The sequence below is a fragment of the Pseudonaja textilis genome, chromosome 14 (genome assembly GCF_049901715.1).
Source record: "Pseudonaja textilis isolate UNSWEBS1 chromosome 14, rPseTex1.2, whole genome shotgun sequence".
Taxonomy (NCBI): Eukaryota; Metazoa; Chordata; class Lepidosauria; order Squamata; family Elapidae; genus Pseudonaja; species Pseudonaja textilis.
In genome coordinates this window covers 5,576,066-5,595,877 of record NC_142003.1, presented here as the reverse complement: position 1 = coordinate 5,595,877, position 19,812 = coordinate 5,576,066, and the positions used below count along the sequence as shown (strand labels likewise).

The window sequence follows — 19,812 nt, the reverse complement described above, 5'->3', positions numbered from 1 at the left end:
ATGATGGCATTTTTCAGTACAGCTCAACTGACTGAACAAAGCTAAGGTACAATTTGTCATCCGTAATAGCATTATAATGCTTTTCCCTTCAGTTATCTGCCAGAATAGTTGCTGGTGCCAATGGCTTTTATTTATTTACTGCAACACAAATCATCCTAAAACTATGTTGGCAGAATAAGACAGATCCTAATCAATAGTATATATTGCCCTGGACTTTGTGCTTTCATAATACATAATCTATTTGGCATAATAGTCCAGCTCTTTTAAAATTTGGAATTATGCCAATCCAGCAGTAGATAGATTTTAAAAAAAGATTTCCCAGTTATACAATCTTTAATTTTTGAATGTTTGCAATGGAGAATAAGGAAAAGTTCAATATTTTGTAGTTTTTTTAAAAAATTAATCCATATCATTCTCCTCTTCCAACTTCTTGTGGAGTGACGTGGAAACTCACTAATTGTCCATTAAGTTTTTCCAATTAAAATAAGAGCCTTCCCCCCCCCAAGCATAAAGCTTTTTTTTTTTTTTTTTGCTGTGGGCTGCAAGTAATTTCCAGCTGCTTAAAGTTACTGTTCTGTAAAAGTGGTTTTATTTTTAAACGTGGGGTGTGAAAATGAACAGTTAGGAAAAAGTCTCCCAAACTGGTACAATAGTTTAGCTTCCTTATGAGCCATCACAGCTGTTTTCATCCATGCAAGGGACAGCGAGGCTTCCTTTTGTGGGCGATTTTCTTTGGGGGGGAAAAATAAATATTCCTTCCCATTATTCCCATTGGACATGAAGAAGTCTCTTCCCTGAGACACACAGGTGGCTGTTTCTCTGTGTGTGTGTCTGTGTGTGTGAAAGATCAAGTTGTTCATCTCATTCAAAATCCTGGTTCTGCAGGTAGAACCTCCTCGTGTAGGTGCAGTCTATCTGATGGAACTCTTTGTTGGGGATATTTTGGTGGTTTCTTCCCTGGCGTGACACAAGGATGCTGCTGTTAAAGAGGAAAGGGATGCTTGGAAAGCCCATGAGAATTAGTGTGTGTGTGTGTGTGTGTGTGTGTGTGTGTGTGTGTGTGTGTGTGTGTGTGTGTATATATATATATATATATATATATATATATATATATGTATGTATGTATGTATGTCCCGGGCGTGTGTGTGAAAGGGAACCTCCCGTGCAGGTCAAGTCTACCATGGGAAATCAGGCGTTGGAAAGCGTCGTTTTAACGATGGGGGAGGGAGGGAGTGGGGCGGGGAGGTCGCTTTACGACCACCCCACAGACCGTCACTGAGCAGGGCATGAAAAGTAGGGGGGAGAAAGGAAAGGAACGCGTCCGGGCGTGCGCGCGCCCGCACCGTCGGCCACGCCCCCTCCCCGATCCTGACGCGCGCGCCCCCGCGAAGGGTATTGTGCGGCGGGCGGCGTTGCTCGGGCCGCTCCGGGATTGGAGGAGCGGGCCCAAAAGGGGTGGGTGGGGCGGGCGCGGGCGCGGGCGCGGTCCCGGCCGAGTGCGCAGGCGCGCGGGCGAGCCGAGGGCTCCGCGGAAGGAAGGGAAGGAAGGAAGGAAAGGCGGCTCGAGGCGGGGCGCGCGCCTGTGTGTGTGTGTGTGTGTGTGCCTTGCGCGTGCGCGTTGCGCGCGAGAAAGAGCGAGCGGGCGGCAGGCAGTCGGGCGCGTGCGTGTCCCTGGCCATCCTGTCCGGCCGGGCCCCCCTTCCGCGGGCCTCGGGTTCCGGCCTCGGCTACGCGCCGGCGAGGAGGGCGCTCAATGGGGATCTCCGCGCTGGCTCTGGCCGCCGCCTCTGCCTCCTCCGCCGCCGCCGTCATGGAGCAAGGAGGCGGTGGTTGCGGGCGGGGGTGATCGCTCTCCCCTTTCTTCCGTCTCCTCCGCGGGCCCTTTCTTCCCCCATGAGACTCTGCCTGGCCTGGCTGGGCTGCTGCGCCGTCTCGCTGTGGCTGCTGAGGAGGAGGATGTGGTCTGGCCCCGCTCGCTACCTCCGGAGCCCTTTATCCCGCTCTCTCTACGCGAACATGATGAGCGGCCCCGGCCACGCAGCGCCGGGCGACAAGGAGAACCAGCAGGTAAGCCCCCCGCACCCACGAGGCAAAGCGATGCCAGTCTGAGGAGAGAGCCTGGAGGGGGCTTACCAAGACAGGCGCCCCCTCCCCCCGCCTCCTTTTTGTGGCCTTCGGACCCCCCACCCCTTCCCTTCAAGGGGTGGGGGAGAGGGAAGGGTTTCAGGACTCCCAGCCTTATATTTGTATGGAGTATCTGGGACAGGTTAGGGAGGGGCTGGGAGGATGCCCCTTGCAACTCGAAGCCCCCCCCTCCCCAAGGAGTTCCCTGACGTTGCCCATTGAGCGGGGGGGGAGGGATGCCCCCAGCCTGGTCTGACCCCAATGCTGCCCCCGTTTGTTGGACACCCTTCAGCAGTGTCCTCTTTAGGAAAGGGAGAGTCGCCTCCTCCCTCCTTGGTCTAAGAGGGAAGACCCACGGTCAGAGGTCGGAAAAGGGGAAGGAAGGAAGGAAGGAAGGAGATGAGGGGAAGGAGAACAGGTGAAAGGGAAGGAGAACAGGTGAAAGGGAAGGAAGGAAGGAGAGAGAAGAGGGGAAGGTGAAAGGGTGGGAAGGAAGGAATGAAAAAGGGAAGGAGGGAGCGAGGAAGGAAGGAAGGAAGGAAGGAAGGAGAAAGAGGGAGGAAGGAAGAGAAAAGGAAGGAAGGAAGGAAAAAGGGGAGGGAGAAGGAAGGAAAAAGGAGGGAGTGAGGAGGGAAGGAGGAAGGAAAAAGGGAAGGTAGGAGTGAGGGAAGAAGGAAGGAAGGAAGGAAGGAGAAAGGGAGGGAGGGGGAAGAAACCCGTGTTGGGATATTCCTTCTTGAGTGGTGATCCAGCTGCTTTCCTTCTTGGCATGCAAGGCAGGAAGAGATCCCAAAGGTGCCTCCCCACTTGATTTTTATTTTTTGTTTTCCTTTGAAAATGTTTCCTTTCTCATCCGTGAAGTTGCTTCATTTCTTGGATAAGAAACGAAACCTTTTCAAAGCGGGGCGAGGGAGAACCCAAGAAAGTCCAGTTGCCTTTTGGGGGAAAAAAAAGCACCTTTGGCACAACCCTGACCTGGATGATGGGAGAATCTCCACAGTCAAGGCAAGAAGGTAAAAAGTTGCCAGGGTCAAGGACGGGATGAGACAAGCCAGGAGATCCCCGGGGTTCCCCCACTCCCCGTCTTCTCCTTTCTCCCCTCCCAAATACTAAGAGCAGAGCCTAAGAAATAAGTGAGGGCAACAATAGCAGCACCTAATCCGAACTGGGAAAGAATAGATCGAATGACACGTCTTTATAGACTCTGTGACCGGAGGGTGAGAAGCAATTAGGGCAACGTAAAGCATTTGCTCAGCCCTCCCCTCCACCTCGGTTTTATGGGTCTGGAGCAGGAAAGACAAGTGCTGGTGAAGACCCCCAAGACTTAAAGGCCCACTTCTCAATTCTCTGATTATATATTTTCTTGCCATGCAAATCCCTCTGTGATTTGGTCACGTCCTGGCACAGCCTCCTTTTTCCTGTTTGTGCAGAGCAGTAGTGGTGCCCCTGCTGTGGATGGATAGTGGGGTGGTGTAAATTAGAAGGAAATTAATTTGCATTTCCCCAAAGTTTAGTTTGCAAGATCTTGGCTGTGAAAATATCTTTTTTGTTCTTCCGCTGAAAGCAGTTTTATCCAACTTAGCATTCTCCGGATTACAACCCAGCATTCTGAGTCCATGTAGCATTTGACTGCTTTGCTTTCTATATATCATTCATACCACCTATTCACTCATATTTGCATTGTTTTCTTGTTTCTTTCTCACACATTCTTCTTTTCATTGTTTTTTTCCTCCCCTTAATTCTTCTCTTTTAGTTACATCAGGGTGTCCAACCTTGGCAACTTTTAAGACTTATGGATTCCAACTCCCATGGCTGGCTGGGGAATTTTGGGAGTTGAAGTCCACAAGTCTTAAAGTTAAGTGCTTTTTTCTGATTCTGCGTCCCTGGTCTCATCCATCTTGTTCTATTTTCTTGGGTTTTTTTTCTCTTCCTTATAAGTATTCTACATTCAAGTATTATTATGGGAGCTGTATTCGCAAACATCTGGACAGCTCTGATGATATATTATTGATATGATATATTATTGTACGCCTGACACTTAGTAGTAATTTAATAAATGTAAATGTTTTCAGGTCTTGGAACGTGGGCCAACATCTGCTAGAAAGCTGGAACTTTGAAAGAAACATGATTTATGGGTATTCCACTTGTGCCAGGTAGAATTAGATATACATATGACCTGAAATCTCTCAGTTTTAGGGGGCTTGGATGGGTCAAAAGGCGAGGTGGAGCCGAGAAAAAGGCAGCTGTTTCATTGTGGACTTTTAAAATGGGTGACTTTTAACATGGAATCCACATTCAGTTTTACTTTTCACTGAATTAGAGCTGTTACCATTTCAGGCTTGTGGGTTGTGATTCTACTTGGCATACTTATTCTTAACATAATTTATTGGGTCAATATGCAAATAGCTGTAATAAGTACAGGTAGTCCTCAACTTTCAACAACATTTCATTTAGTAAACGTTCAAAGTTACAACAACACTGAAAAAAAAAGTGACTTACGGCTGTTTTTCGCAGACCATTGCGGCACCCCCTGGGTCATGTGATCAAAATTCAGGTGCTTGCCTGGCTTGTATTTATGATGGTGACAGTGTTCTGGAGTCACGCGATCGATCCCCTTTTGCGATCTTCTGACGAGCAAAGTCCATGGGGAAAATCACTTAACCACCGCGTTACTAACTTAGCAAATGCGATAATTCACTTAATATCTGTGGGTGGCAAGGAAAGTCGTAAAATGGGACAACCTTGCTTCACAAACGTTTCACTTAGCAACTTAAATTTGGGGCTCAATTCTGGTCGTAACTCAAGGGCTACCTGTACCATATCATAGGTTAAATTGATAAAAAAAACCACAAGTTTTCCTTGTTAGTTCATCAGGAAAAACCTTCTCATGAACATCGGGCTGGATTCTCGATCGATATTCCCACTTGCCTTCTCGCTGCCAATGTTCGAAGTCCTGCGCTTCATTCATCAAAGGCGTTAAAGGCTCCTTACATTTGGCTAAAGACTTTTTGATGACCTATTTGGATTTAATATATATTACTGCAATATGCAGATAAGTCCCAAAAATGAATTGTGAAGTTTAACTGTTCTGAAGCCAAATAACTAAACAATGAGTTCCCCCGTCTGGAGATTGAAAGATTTAACTGGATCCATGCATGGTTTATTGGCAACAGTATATAGTCGTTCCTTTTTTTTTTCCTTCTGGAATTTTTCTTTTTTACTTCTAAATCTAGTCTACTGCCTTGGGATATCCACCTAAGTCTTAATAAGGCCTGACAGGATCAAGCAAGTCCTGCCAGCTGCGGAAATATGGCCTAATATTAAGCTTCAACTGCTGTACAGGTAGTCCTCGACTTACAAAAATTCATTTAGTGACCATTCGAAGTTACAACGGCACTGAAAAAAGTGACTTAGGTTTCACACTTATGACTGTCGCAGCATTCCCCATGGTCACCTGATCAAAATTCAAATAGTTGGCAACCGGTTCGTATTTATGACAGCTGTAGTGTCCTGGAGTCACGGGATCACCTGTTTTGTGGCCTCCTGGACAAGCAAAGTCAGAAAGACTGATTCACTCAACAACCAGGGGTGGGATTATGTTCTTGGCAGGACTAGCACTCACATCGAGGCACGCATCTCCTCGCCTGGCTTCTCATGACCCTGGGGATGCTGCAACAGTCGTAAATGTGAAAAACGGTCATGTCACCTTTTTCAGTGCCATTGTAACTTTGAATGGTCCCTTCACACAAGCAAAGTATCAGCAAAGGAGGGGGAAAAAATTCCAGAGACAGGAAATCTAGTCCTGCCAAGAACATAACAAGGGTTTACGGAGAGGCAGTTTCTATAAGCAACACCAGAATGTTCCCTTCCCGCCTTCCTTACAGGATTAGGCCAGTAATTTCTTCTAACAACCAGTTCTTCGAACTGCTTAGAATGTTAACAACTGGTTCTAGCGAATAGGTGCGAACCTGTAGAAACCCACCCCCGCCTATAATACAGTCTTGTCCCTTCCCTCAAATTATCCAAGTGATCATTGAAAGCTATAATTTCTTCCATTATAAACCTGGGGAATTGAAAAAAAACCAAACCCACACATGCTTGTCCTAAAAAAAAAACAATGGGATTGTTCTAACTTTGGACGCTTGCCTGCATTGTGAGGCTAATTCAGCCTTTCGCTGCTAAATTTTGTATGGCTGGGATTCTTTCTTATAAAGCAAAGCCTGACTTGTAATCCACCCCCCCCCCCCACCTTCTCAAGAAAAGCACAGAAGACTCACCAGCTTTTATAGAAGATAATTAGAACAGCAGGAAGCCCCTACAGCCAGAGATTAATATGTTTCCTGACAAGAAGAGGAAGGGCTCTAAAATGGCCCCGCTGATGTGTCTAAAATTGCTTTAAAAGCAGCCTGATTCTGGGTAGCCCCGTCTAGGTCAGAAAAAAAACATCCCATCAAGAGTGATCGATTGGGGGAAAGGGAGGGGGGTGGGCAGAGGTTGATTCTGGGTTTTTGCCCAAAGCCAAAAGATAATGAAATACATGAATGGGCTGTAATCGTAATTCGAATTCAAAACAATATGTCACATTTTAAGATGCATCCTCTCCCCAGTCCCCGCTCGTTTTTGGAGCAGGAATGTTAGGTTGTTGAATGCCGAGATTCTCTACCGTTTCTTTAGCACAGACTTCCCTTAAATTCCCATTTTTGTGGTCATGGACCCCCAAGGCTTAACTCAACATTTAAATCATAACGTTCTTTTCAAGACTCCGCGGCCCCCAGGTGACAACATCGTGGCTCCCAAAGAGTCCACAGGTTGAGAGCCACTGATCTACTCTGGAAGTAGGACCAGGGGATGCATGATAGCCCTGTTCCAATATTTGAGGAGAAGAGGTATGTGGGGGCGGGGGGGTGTCAACCTCTTTTCTGAAGGCCAGACAAAGAATAATGGATGGAAACTGATCGAACCTAGAAATAAAGAGAATTTTTCTGACAGTGAGAACAATCAACCGAAGGTACGGCTTACCTTCAGAAGTCGTGGGAGCTACATCACTAGAAGTTTCAAGAAGAGACTGGACAGCTATCTGTCATAAATGGTGTAGGGTCCCTTCTATGGCAAGGAGTTGGACTAGATGACCTACAAGATCTCTTCCAATTCTGTTTTTTTTCTGGTTGATTTTCCTGCGAATACAAGTTACAAAACATGTTGAAATACCAAGGTTCAGAAGAGCATCCTTTCCTTGGCTTAAGTCTTTGTCCCCGTAACCTAGCGTTAGCTACTCTGACTAGCAGCTCATCTCAGCATCTGAGTCAGGAAAACCGATTTATTTGTATTTTTAAAATTATTTATTTGTTAAATGTATTTGCCGCCTATCTCGTCGTGGGGCTGCCGGTCCATTGTCCCTGCTAACTGGCAGCAACCAGTTAGGATTCCCAACATTGATCTTTGAGATGTTGAGAATTGAAGTTGGGACCTTGGATACACAAACTGGGTGCTGGCTGGCTGGGTGTGTGTGTGTGTGTGTGTGGTGGATTCTGGGAGTTGAAGTCCACCCTTCTTAAAATGGCCAAGGTTGAGAAACACTTATATATAGATGATAAAAGGCTGGGATTTTCTGCCCGCAAAGTGTATGCATTTGCATTGCAATTCTTGTTCCATCTCATGTTCCTTCTGGTTTGGCAGAGCTGAAATAACAAGTCTTTATTATCCCTTTCTCCCTTCTAGTGGTATCTGTGCAATACGGAGCAGTTGTGTGAAGCCCTTCAGCCTATCTTCATCCAGAGTTACCTTGACCAAGGGACACGGATCTTCTTAAACAATAGTATTGAGAAATCTGGCTGGTTGTTCATTCAACTTTATCATTCCTTCGTATCATCTGTTTTTAGCCTGTTCATGTCCAGGACGTCTATTAATGGGTAAGTGTGAGACGTTGGCCTCTTGGGTTTGATTAAAGCGGGGATAAAACCCAACTTTTAAACAGTTACTAGTAGACCAGCTAGGAATGGCATCAAGCACGCCGTTGACTTAATGACCACAACGGAGCCTTACGTTTCTACTGCGAAGCAAGACATTATTAAGTCAGTTTTGCCTCATTTTACGTCCTTTCTCACTGCCGTTGTTAAAGGAATCACGGCAGCTGTTAAGTTATTCGCACGGTTAAGCCTCCCCCATTGACTTCACCTGTTAGAAGGTTGCAAAAGGTGATCACATGACCTCAGGACTAATATGACCAATCCTAAATCCATGACAAGACAGAATTTTGATCACTTTGACCCTGCGGATCGTAAGTGTGAAAAACGGTCATAAGTCGCTTTTTTTTTTTTCAGAGCCGTTGTAACTTTGAATGGTCACCAAAGAATGGTGGCAAGTTGAGAACTACTTGTATATGTTTGGATGACTTCTGTGCCCTCTCTAAATAACGAAAAGTTAATTTCTAAAAGGAAATGGCCTTTTTTTTAAAAAATGGGGAGGTATATTTATTTGTAGTCTGGCCTTTGTGTGTTGTGTCCAGCCATGCCTGAAAAGGTTACTGGCCCTGGATGTAATTATTGAAGTACTTGTGGGCTCAATTTACAGTCATAAGTCAAGGACCATCCGTGTACCTTTCTAGAGATGAATCAATCAATGTCTTTAATCCTTGAGAAGGCTTTTTCTTCTCTTCTTCTGGTTTCTCCGTAACAATCGGTACCCCCTCCCTATCACCAACGTTGAAGAAAACATGGCCTCCCATATGCCCCCTTCCAAAATAAACTCACCTTTCCCCATCTTTAACCTTTCAGCTTGCTGGAAAGAGGTTCCATGTTTGTGTTTTCACCTGAACAATTTCAGAGACTGCTTAAAATCAACCCAGACTGGAAGTCGCGTCGGCTTCTCGATTTAGGAGCTGGAGATGGTGAAGTCACCAAAGTCATGAGTCCCCACTTTGAGGAAACGTACGTGACCGAGTTGTCTGAGACCATGATTTGGCAGCTTCAAAAGAAGAAATACAGGTAGGATACTAAGGCAACGCCGCGTCGCTCCGAAATGGGTGTTTAAAGCCTATTGATGCTCACACGTGTTTTCTACTGCTGATGTAAGAGAATGAGGGTGTCCAAAAAGACAATTCCCTCATTCCTTGCACCACCTAACCCTAAAACCAGTAAACAGAAAGAAGCAGAATTTTGCAGTTAAAGAACAAAAATACCCCCAGACTTTAATTCCAAACTTGCTGGCTGGGTAATTCTGAGAGCGGAAGTTCACGTACCTTAAAGTTTTGAGGTTGAGAAGCACAGCTCTGTCCTCCATGATCTCTTCAGCCTGGCCTCCACATCAGGCCTCTCCACCAGCAGTGGGATCCTAACTGTTGCACTACCAGTGTGATGATTGCACACGCGCACCTAACACGCACACGCAGCTTTCCACACACCAGCTGAGGCCTACAGTGCCAATCAGCTGAGAGGATAGATAGCAATAACACTTAGACTTATATACCGCTTCACAGTGTTTTTATAGCCCTCTCTGAGCGGTTTACAGAGTCAGCCTCTTGCTCCCCGACAATCTGGCTCCTCGTTTGACCCATCGTGGAAGGATGGAAGGCTGAGTCAACCTTGAGCCTGGTGGGATTCTATCTGCCAAATTGCAGTAGGAGGAGCTTGCAGTACTGCACTCTAACCACTGCACCACCGAGGCTCTGTGTAGAAGAGAAAAACACAGAAATGGGTGGGAGAGCCAATCCTGTGCTTTTCTTTTCTCCTCTCAGCTGATTGTCGGAGGTTTTTTTTTTTTACTACGGTTCGGCTGAACCGTGCCAAACCGGTAGCATACCACCGCTGCTCTCCGCTCTGGCCTCTACAACTGAGTCTCTACCCTGGCCTCCACATCTGGACCGGTCCGTCTCTTCTCACACCAGCTGAATTCCTTTGCCTGCTTCTCTCCTTCCTTATTAAATTTACGCTTCCATTTATCCCAAAGCTAAGGAGAATCATTCGAACTGTGGCCTTCTCCGAGGCTGTTGAACTTCAGGTGTTCCCACCAACAAGGCCAATAGAGAGGGCTTTAGGGAGTGGTGGAGACTGTTGCTTCACCCTCGGGATGAACGAGAAGTGAAGAATTACCCCTGACCAGGTATAACTCTGTGCCTTCTTCCTTCCCCGGCAGAGTGCTTGGCATTAATGAATGGCAGAACACGGGATTCCAATACGACGTCATCAGTTGCTTGAATCTGTTGGATCGCTGTGACCAGCCACTGACAGTATTAAAAGATATCAGGAGCGTGCTGGAGCCAACAAGAGGCCGAGTCATCCTAGCACTGGTTCTGCCTTTTCATCCGTACGTGGAAAATGGTAAGGTCTCCCGGATACTGATAGCTCCCGACTGAAAAGCATTTATTTAGTGAGTGTTGTCAACTCATAAAATATGTGTATGGCCTTTTTGGAGTTGCAGGCAGAAAGGGAGAGGGAAGCAGTGAGCAACTTGCATTCCATAAATGTTTTCAAAGATAGTTTCTGGGTGACTGAAGTTTCTGCCATGAGAAATTCTAACTAGAGAGCATGATTGATGACTCTTGACTATGGATGTGTCCCATTGAAGAATATGAATTAGGATACAACACCCAGGGGTTGGGGGAAAAAACAGGGTCAAGGATGACACTGAATGATGTGGCTCAGAGTCGGCTACACCCAGGCGGTGCTGGAATGTTAACTCTCAATAAATCCTTTTGGAGCTTGGCTCAAGACTCATGATTTAAACGGGGTTAGGTGTCGGAATCCTGACAAGCATTCAAAGTTACAACAGTACTGAAAAAGCGACTTATGACCAGTTTTCACATGCCCCACGGTCGCATGACCAAAATTTGGCATGTGTTTATGACAGTTATATTGTCCCAGGGTCATGGGATCTCCCTTTATAACCTTTCCAGCTGGCTTACGGCTAGCAAAGCCAATGGGCGAAGTCAGATTCGCTTAACGACCACATGATTCATTGAACAACTGTGGCGGTTCACTTAATGGTGGCAAAAATGGTTGTAGAATGGGGCAAACCCATTGAACAACTGCCTTGCTTAGCAATGGAAGTTTTGGGCACGGTTGTGGTCGTATGTCGAGGACTTCCTGTAATCAAATGCTTTTTCAGATATAGAAAGAGAGGTGTTGCATTATTGCAGGAGAAGAGCAGACACAGCTGGAAAGCAGAGTTAAAGGTGTCATTAGTTCGGAGTGATTGCGTTGCCACAAGAGATCCAAGTCCAGCTCCCTCTTGAATCCTGTCAGCTTTTACCTAGCACCAATTTAGTCCTGACTGTTAGCTGACTAGATTCTTGTGTACAAGTTGCGACAATAATTTACAGTATCTATCCTTTGAACCCAAGAAATGTTCCTGGTTATTTGCGCCCGACAATCATATTTTATTCACCCGCGTTGTCTCCTCTTGCAATCCCATAATCGTACGCTGCCCATTTTGTCCCAAAGGTGCTTTTTCACGAGGCAATTGGACTTTCTGGTTTTTCTTTTGCTTCTCATCCACGAAGCTTCTTCAGCTCTGACTGGACGGCGGGGAAGGGAAGGATTGATACTCCTTGCAGACAGAGCTGGTCATTTGCATCCTTTTTAGAGAGTCGTTGAGGCCACTTGGGGGTTTATCTGTGTCCTCAGGGTCACCCGAGGGGTGCAAATGGGTGTGGAGCCTTCTTGGAACTGCTGCAAATAAACCTCCAAGAGGCCTCAACGACCCTCGAAAAAGGATGCAAATGACCAGCTCTGTCTGCAAGGAGTATCAATCCTTCCCTTCCCCGCCGTCCAGTCAGAGCTGAAGAAGCTTCTTGGATGAGAAGCGAAACATCTTCAAAGAAAAACCAGAAAGTCCAGCCGCCTCCTGAGGAAAAAAAAAAAGGCACCTTTGGGACAACCTGGACTGAGAATCTCCACAGACCATGCGCATTCTCTGTTTTAATTCCGCTTGCCGTGTCTCTCCGTCCTGCGAACGGCAGCTAACCGAAGGCTCTGTTCTCTCAGTAGGTGGCAAGTGGGATAAACCATCCGAAATTTTGGAAATCAAAGGACAGACGTGGGAGGAGCAGGTGAACAGCCTGCCAGAGGTGCTCAAGAAAGCCGGCTTCGCCATCGAGGCGTTCACCAGACTACCATACTTGTGTGAAGGCGACATGTACAACGACTATTACGTCCTGGACGACGCCGTCTTCGTTCTCAGACCAATCTGAAATCGGGAGTCCAATCCGGAAGCCACCAGCAAATGAAAAATGTTTTGGTTCTTTGGATGGGTTCGGGTTTTTTGGTTTTTGGTTGATTTTGGTGGTTTTGTTTTGAATTTAAATGATTCCTTCCCGGAAGAGGGATTTTTTTTGTGCGGGTGGGAGTTTGTCTAATCTCAGTGGACTTCTTGACTGAAAAAGAAAATACTAAATTCCTTCGGAACGCCCTTTTTCCCCTCTTTTTGTGTTTTTTTTTTTTAAAAAAAGAAAAGGACATCTTTTTTTAACAGATCAGAGTTCTCTCCATTAAGGTTTCTTAAAACCCGAGACACGTCTAATGAAATGGAAATATTTTTATACCTAGCCGTTTAGGACTACTTGGTCAAAGTACTTGCCAAGAAATGATGCCAGCCCGGCTGGTTTTCCTCGAGCGAGTTACCGGCCGTAGAACCGTCTGTCCGCTCAAACTCGAAATCTGGGTTCGTCCAACGTCAGGCTAGACTCTCTTCTTTCTTCTGTGTCCCTGAAATGATTTGATTCTGTTGGTCTTCAGCACATGTTTTTAATCACGCTAATAAAACTTTTTTTTGAGATGGTGCTTGTAGAAAAACTTGGTTTTCAGAGCCGTGGTGGCCCAGTGGTCAAAATGCAGTACTGCAGGCTGTTTCTGTCGGCTGCCGGTAGTTCAATCCTGACCAGCTCAAAGTTGACTCGGCCTTCCATCCTTCCGAGGTTGGTAAAACGAAGACCCATATTGCTGGGGGACAATAGGCAGACTCTGTGAAATGCTTAGAGAGGGCTGGAAAGCGGTATATAAGTCTGCTGTTGCTTAGGAAGGAAGGGAAGGAAAGAAAGAAGGAAGGAAGGAAGCTAGCTAGCTGTTGGTGGCACAATGTTTAGAATGCAGTATTGCAGGCTGACTCTGCTCAGTGCCTTGAGTTCGATCCTGACCAGCTCAAGGTTGACTCGGCCTTCCATCCTTTCGAAGTGGGTCAAATGGGGATCCAGATTGTTAGGGGACAATAGGTTGACTCTGTAAACTGCTTAGAGAGGGCTGGAAAGCGGTATATAAGTCTGCTATTGCTAAGGAAGGAAGGAAGGAAGCTGTGGTGGCCCAATGGTTAGAATGCAGTATTGCAGCTGACTCTGCCTACTGTCAGCAGTTCGATCCTGACAAGCTCAAGGTTGATTCGGCCTTCTTCCGAGGTGGGTAAAATGGGTACCCAGATTGTTGAGGGACAACAGGCTTACTGTAAACTGCTTAGAGAGGGCTAGAAAGTGTATATAAGTCTGCTATTGCTAAGGAAGGAAGGAAAGGAAGGAAGGAAGGAAGCAAGCTGTGGTGGCCCAATGGTTAGAATGCAATATTGCAGGCTGACTCTGCTCAATGCCAGGAGTTTGATCCTGACCGGCTCAAAGTTGACTCAGCCTTCCGTCCTTCCGAGGTGCGTCAAATGAGGGCCTGGATTGTTGGGAAGCAAGAGGCTAACTCTGTAAAGCGTTGAAAGCGGGCTGTGTAAAGCACTACGAAGATGGTATATAAGTCTTAAGTGCTGCTGCTATTTAGCTGAAGGGGCATCTCAGTTTCACTTGGAAATGAGGAGGAGGAGGGATGGACAGACAGACGGACACTCCAAAGGCCTTGAAATGAATTGATTGGCTTTACCCGATTACAGGTAGTCCTTGACTTACAACAATTAATTTAGTGACAGCTTTCAAAGTTACAGTGGCACTGACCTCAGACTGTTTTTCACCGTTACGACCTTTGGAGCATCCCCCCGATCGCCTGATCAAAATTCAGACACTTGACAACCCTGGTTCCTACTTATGACAGTCACAGTGTCCCGGGGGTTACGTCATCCCCTTTTACGGCCTTCTGACCAGCAAAGTCCAGCCAGATTCACTTAGCAAGCAAGTGATTAACTCATCGACTGCAGTGATTCCCTTAACCGTGGCAGGAAAGGTCGTAAAACGGGGCAAAATGTCACTTAACAAATGTTTCACTGAACAACAGAAATGTTGGGGCTCAATTCTGGACATAAGTCGAGGACTACCTGTATTTTCAGTTAATAATGGCACCGAAACAAGTGACTTGCAACCAGTTATTGTATTTATGAACATTGCAGGATCCCAACAGTGATGTCATCAAAATTCAGCAGGTATTTACACATGGTTGTCCCATAATCACTGCTTGCAACTTTCCCGGCTGGCTTTTCTGACAAGTAAAGTCATTGGGGGGGGGTGGGGGGTTAAGCCAAGTTCATTTAATGACTGCATGATTCAAACAACTGCAGTGATTCACTTAACAACTGTGGCAAGAAGGTCTAAAATTCAGGGCGCTGCTCACTTCAAAACTGCCTTGCTTAGCAGTGGGAATTCGGATCCCCGTTGTCGTAGGTCGAGGACTGCTTGGTATGGTCCAACTTCCAGCCGTCGAAAAGCTGCCTTAAGTGTATCAGGATCCATGCTGTGGAGTGCCCAGGACAGGAATCCCTTGGGGCCGTTTCTTAAGCCATTGAAATCATCTCCTTTTAATGACCCCGTATAATCCCTTGCCGGATGTGGAGTCCGGGCAACTGAGCTGAGTATTTAATGGCCGGATGCCTTTTCTGTTTGCCAATGCGGAGTTCTATTCGGCAGATATAATCTCAACGTGCCCAGAGAGAGAGAAACACCTGCCTCTGCCTAGGATCAAACTCACAACCTCCTCATTGTGAGGACAAGAGCTTCACCTCTAGGCCACCCCTAACACTCTTCCTAAGACCACTGAAAGGAGTCCCCTCAACTTCTGCCCCCAACTTGGCGTTTCCTCCAGCGACGAAATTCAAATAAAACGGCGTGCCTGAATTCTATTCTGGAAAGCTGTTCAAATTGCAGAAGGACTTAATGGTGGTTCTATAAAGATTCTAAACTGGATTTGTGTGTGTGCGTGTTGTGTGTGTGTGGATTCGCTCCACTAACCAAGGGAGCTGATTCTTGAGTTTGCATAGAAGGCCACCTGTGCATTTTAGGTAATGCCACCTTTCCGGGGATGTCAAAAGGAAGAAAAACCTGAAACCCTGGTTCTCCATCTTCCACCTTAGGGGGGCGCTAGAGCTCAAGATCTACAATCTTTCTATCCTAGCTAGAGACTTTATAGGTGGCTGAGTTGCTAACTCTTCCCTTGAAATATAAGCTACTTTAAGTCACCCCTCTTCTGGACAAGCCAGAAGCAAGCCAGCATCAAACAAGCAAGGCAATTCTGCCTCCTTGGGTTTGAAGGTTGCTTTTGGGATGATCAGCCACTTGTGGGAGGCCCAGGAGCAAACCAAGAATAAGCCACGAATATCCCAAACGAGCTATTTAACCTCGGTAGGGAAACCGCCATTGCGGTTAGGAAATCAATAATCTTGTTCATCAATGCTATGAATTGAGTACATAATTTCAATGCCATGATATGCCTCCAAACTGGTTATCAAAGCTTCTCCTTTTCTTCTTTCCTTCTGTGCTTCTCCTTTCTTCTGTGCTTTTTCCTTTCATCTCTTCTCTTTTTCTCTTCTTCTCTTTCTCCTCTTCTTTGCTTCCTCCTTTCTTCCGCTCTTTCCCTTCCTTTCTCCTCTCTTCTTCGCCTCCTCTCCTCCTCCTCTTCCTCCTCCTTTCTTCTGCTCTTTTTGTCCTCCTTTTTCCTCTTGTCTCTTCTTCGCCTCCTTTTTTCTGTTCTTTCTCCTCCTCTCTTCTCCTCCTCCTACTCTCTTCTGCTCTTTCTCCTCTTTTCTTCACCTCCTCTCCTCTTCCTCCTCCTTCTGCTCTTTTTGTCCTCCTTTTTCCTCTTGTCTCTTCTTCGCCTCCTTTTTTCTGCTCTTTCTCCTCCTTTCTCTTTTCTCTTTTCTCCTCTTCTCCTTTCTCCTCCTCCTGCTCCTTCTCTTTTTGTTCTCCTCTCTTTTCCTTCTCCTCCTCCTTTCTTCTCCCCCCTCCTTTCCCCTCCTCCTCCCTCTCCCCCCCCCTCAGCCTCTTTCTTTCTCAGCCCCTCCCCATCACCCTCTTTCTGTCATCCCCTCCCCTCCAGCCAAACATTTTTCCCCTGCAAACTCTTGATCTGAGGAGGGCTGTTAAGCTTCAGGTGAGTCAAATATTGAGGTTCAGCATCTCATTTCTGACAGAAGGGAGAGGGAACCTGTCCTAGGTTAGGGAGGTGTGGCGAACGATTTGAAGGATGTTTCCATGTAGAGAAATCTAAATTTCTGCCTCCAGCTTTGCATTCCCTCCAGCCACAGAACTGGAATAAAATGCGTGCCTGAATTCTATTCTGGAAAGCTGTTAAAATTGCAGAAGGACTAATGGTGACTCCATAAAGACTCTAAACTGGATTTGTGTGTGTGTCTTGTGTGTGTGTGTGTGTGTATGTGTGTGTGTGTGTGTAATGCTTTTGAGGGAATTACCGAAACAGGATAAAGGTGTGTGGTTGTTTTTTAATCCTTGCCCCCCCAGATGATTCAGTGGTGAACTCTTCAAAAATAAAGTAACAAAATCCTCCAGTTTCCCGTTAGTTTTAAAAGTTTTTATTTTTCTATTGGATATTAAATAAGAGAGTTTCCAGGCATAGAAAGAATTAATTTTCTTCCCATGAATGGCGTAGATAACTGCAATTCATTTTCTTCCTCCTTCCCATCTAATGAAGAGAAGGAGAACTTAAGGAACAGAGTTAGGAAAATAATGTTTTCTGAAGGCGCCCACAAAACATGTAAGGAATCGAGCTGTCTTTTCAAACGGAGTTTTTTAAAGAGATTAAAGGATTGCGTGGATTCATAAACAGTACTGTCATATTTGTGTTTTCCTGGAACTAGGTTTGTATGAATTCATACCCTGTGTCCTGTTAACAATGGTTTGGAAGTTAGCAACATTTTGTAACTCCAGCTGAGATTTGAGGTTTGTTTACTACCCTGCGTTTAAGAACTACTGTTTGATATGTTGTGTGAACCTCTTCACGTCATTTTGCTGATGCTTCTTTCAGAGGTTCGGGTATCAGACTAAACCGTGATCAAACACCGTATTGTTGTTTAGCCAAGGGGCTCCAAACCAGCTTAAAACGTGCAACTTCCTTGGTTGCCTGTCGGAAGCATCACATCAAGAGTGAGAAAACACAAAATCCAGAGTTTTCTTAGATTCTTCAGCTCTAAATGACTAACACAGGTCAGTCACGGGAATATTGCCTGGAGAAGAAAGATTGAGGACTAGCAACTTGGAAGGCAAGGTTGTAGCAGTGGCTCCTGGAAATGCAGCTCATCAGTAAAGGCCTTAGGATGTCAAGAAGAGTTAGCATCGATGGTCACGTAAAAAGCAACGCTCATGAAATCAATCCATAAAATGATACCTGTGTTTGAGACCTGAAATCCTTTACATCAGTGATTATCTCAGCAGCCTCATGAGGCATGGACTTCAACTCCCAGAATTCCCCAGTCAGGATGCTTATAAGATGTAAGGACTTCCAATTCCCAGAATTCCCTAGCCAACATGGCATGGTAATTGAGTGAGTTATATCTGGTTTCTGCAAACTTCCTCATGCAAAAAAAAAAAAAGCATATTTGAAGCAGAGAGGAAGACTTTTGAATAGGCAGTGCCCCAGCAAAGAACGAATTCAAATTCCTATTTCAAATAACTGCTATTTTTAATTATTTTTATAATGATTTGAACTTGCCTCTTTCTCTGGTCTGATTCCAAAAAAATAATAATAATTAATTTTGCTTGTTTGCCTTAAGGGAAAATGTGGCTATGCATTCCGAAGGGAATTTTTTTAATGTTTTCCTTTCCTTGTTACCATTTTTAAAAATCTTTGTTGCTTTTCTTGTATTTTTTTGGTTGTTTTCTAAAGGTAGGATTTGCACCTGAGGCTGGGCAGAAGACCAATTTGTAAATAGTTCCAAGAAATAACAAATATAAAGTTTTCCCCCCACCACCTCCGATCCTTCCAAAGGAAAGAAAAACAATAATTTGCATTAAAGGCGAAACCACCATTGCATACTGCTAGTCCTCTATTTATAACCACAATCGGGGCCAATGTTCCCATTGCTAAGCAAAGCGGTTATTAAGTGAGTCATGCCTCATTTTATGACCTTTTTTTGGCCATAGTTGTTAAGCAAATGGCTGCAGCTGTTAAGGAAAACTTGGTAATATAGTTGTGGGGAGTGCTGCTGTAACTTCGGTCATTAAATGAACGATTCTAAGTCTAGGTTTTTTTGGAAACAGTGGTTGAAATTGAAAACTTCGCCTCTAAGAAAAGCCCCCTTCCCTTTGCAGGTGTCTGTGAAAGGTAGGGTTTGTTCAGCCGAGCCACCAGGTAATTTCAAACCTTTCCGTAAAGGAATCAAGGAAAGTCTGCCACGAAACACAACTCAGCTCATTGTTAGGGAAACTGGACACGGAGACACAAGCAGAGAGGCGGAGCGGCTTGGAAAAGCAACGCGGGGGCAACAGGAGAAGATCTAAAACCAAGCCGGTTCCCAGGCTGCGATCCTTATCATCAACAGTTGCACAAAAGGTCCCCGTGGCCCTCGGCTCCGTTTCCACATTTCCACATTCTTCAACCAGCTAAATGTGCGGCAGTAGCCCAAAAAGCCAATGCAATCCTAAGATGCATTAACATACAATCAAGATCAAGGGAGGTACTCATACCACTCTACAAAGCCTTAGTAAGACCACATCTAGAGTCCTGCATCCAGTTTTGGTCACAAGAAGAGAAAGTGCAGCAGTTTGAAAGCAGAAGTACATTCCAACTCTTATCTTTAAAAGATTGTAACTAAACTATCAGAGTTTTTGCCCGCGAATATATTTAATTGGAGAACGTGATCGATGACACCCAGCCTGCTCAATTGGAAAATCTGGTTTATGATGCACCCAGGGGTGAGGGGGGAAAACAGGGTCACAGGGGACTGTAAATTACATGTGCCAGAGTTGGTTACATACAGGGCAGTGCCAGTACGTCGCCTCTAATAAATCCTTTGGAGTTTTTCTAAGTTTGGCTCAAGAATCATTATTTACTTAGGGTGATTGCTGGAATCCTGACAATATGATTCTGGCCCTCCGCGGTGGAATAAGTCCATTTGGAGACCACTGTGGTCAAAAGAGGATGTCTTGAGGTCCATCAGAAGACAGTGGTAAATTATCTCAGAAACTCTTTTGAGGTCTGTTCAGAGGTGGTCTTCAGCAGGTCCTGGCAGGTTCTGGAGAACAGGGAGCAGAAACTTTGAGTAGTTCGGAGAACTGGCAAATACCATCTCTGACTAGAGGTTTTACAGTGTCCTTCCCCTCCCACGCCCACCAAGCCATGCTCACAGAACTGGTAGTAAAAAATTTTGAATCCCACTACTGGTCCGTTCATTAATTAATGGTGACCCCTGACTCTCAGTTCAGTGAGACCCCATTTTTCTTTCTTTTTTTTTTCAAATCGGGCTTCTCAGCTGCTGGAAAACACTCCAGAAATGTTTCTCTTGGACTGGAGAATATTTCTCCTGTTGTTGACCTTAGTGAATTCCACC

The 19,812-nt window shown here is 45.5% G+C and overlaps 1 protein-coding gene across 2 annotated transcripts; it reads left to right on the top strand.

Annotated features, from left to right (window-relative positions):
* The first annotated feature begins 1,370 nt into the window (after positions 1-1,370).
* Positions 1,371-12,898, top strand: METTL9 (methyltransferase 9, His-X-His N1(pi)-histidine). Of its 2 annotated transcripts, none has more exons than XM_026704286.2 (5): positions 1,371-2,067; positions 7,843-8,033; positions 8,898-9,107; positions 10,255-10,439; positions 12,105-12,898. In XM_026704286.2, the coding sequence occupies exons 1-5, from the start codon at positions 1,894-1,896 to the stop codon at positions 12,308-12,310; spliced, it is 966 nt and encodes a 321-aa protein (XP_026560071.1). In that variant the 5' UTR covers positions 1,371-1,893; the 3' UTR covers positions 12,311-12,898. The 2 variants fall into 2 exon arrangements, with proteins under 2 accessions (XP_026560071.1, XP_026560072.1); XM_026704287.2 differs by having other exon boundaries at positions 1,517-2,067; positions 12,108-12,898.
* The last annotated feature ends 6,914 nt before the right edge of the window (positions 12,899-19,812 follow it).

Bases quoted from the DNA above. Each gene is read 5' to 3' on its own strand.
- METTL9 (XM_026704286.2), top strand. From the start codon at position 1,894: ATGAGACTCTGCCTGGCCTGGCTGGGCTGCTGCGCCGTCTCGCTGTGG. The intron at 8,034-8,897 runs GTAAGTGTGAGA...TTAACCTTTCAG, and splicing joins TCCAGGACGTCTATTAATGG to CTTGCTGGAAAGAGGTTCCA. The intron at 9,108-10,254 runs GTAGGATACTAA...CTTCCCCGGCAG, and splicing joins CTTCAAAAGAAGAAATACAG to AGTGCTTGGCATTAATGAAT.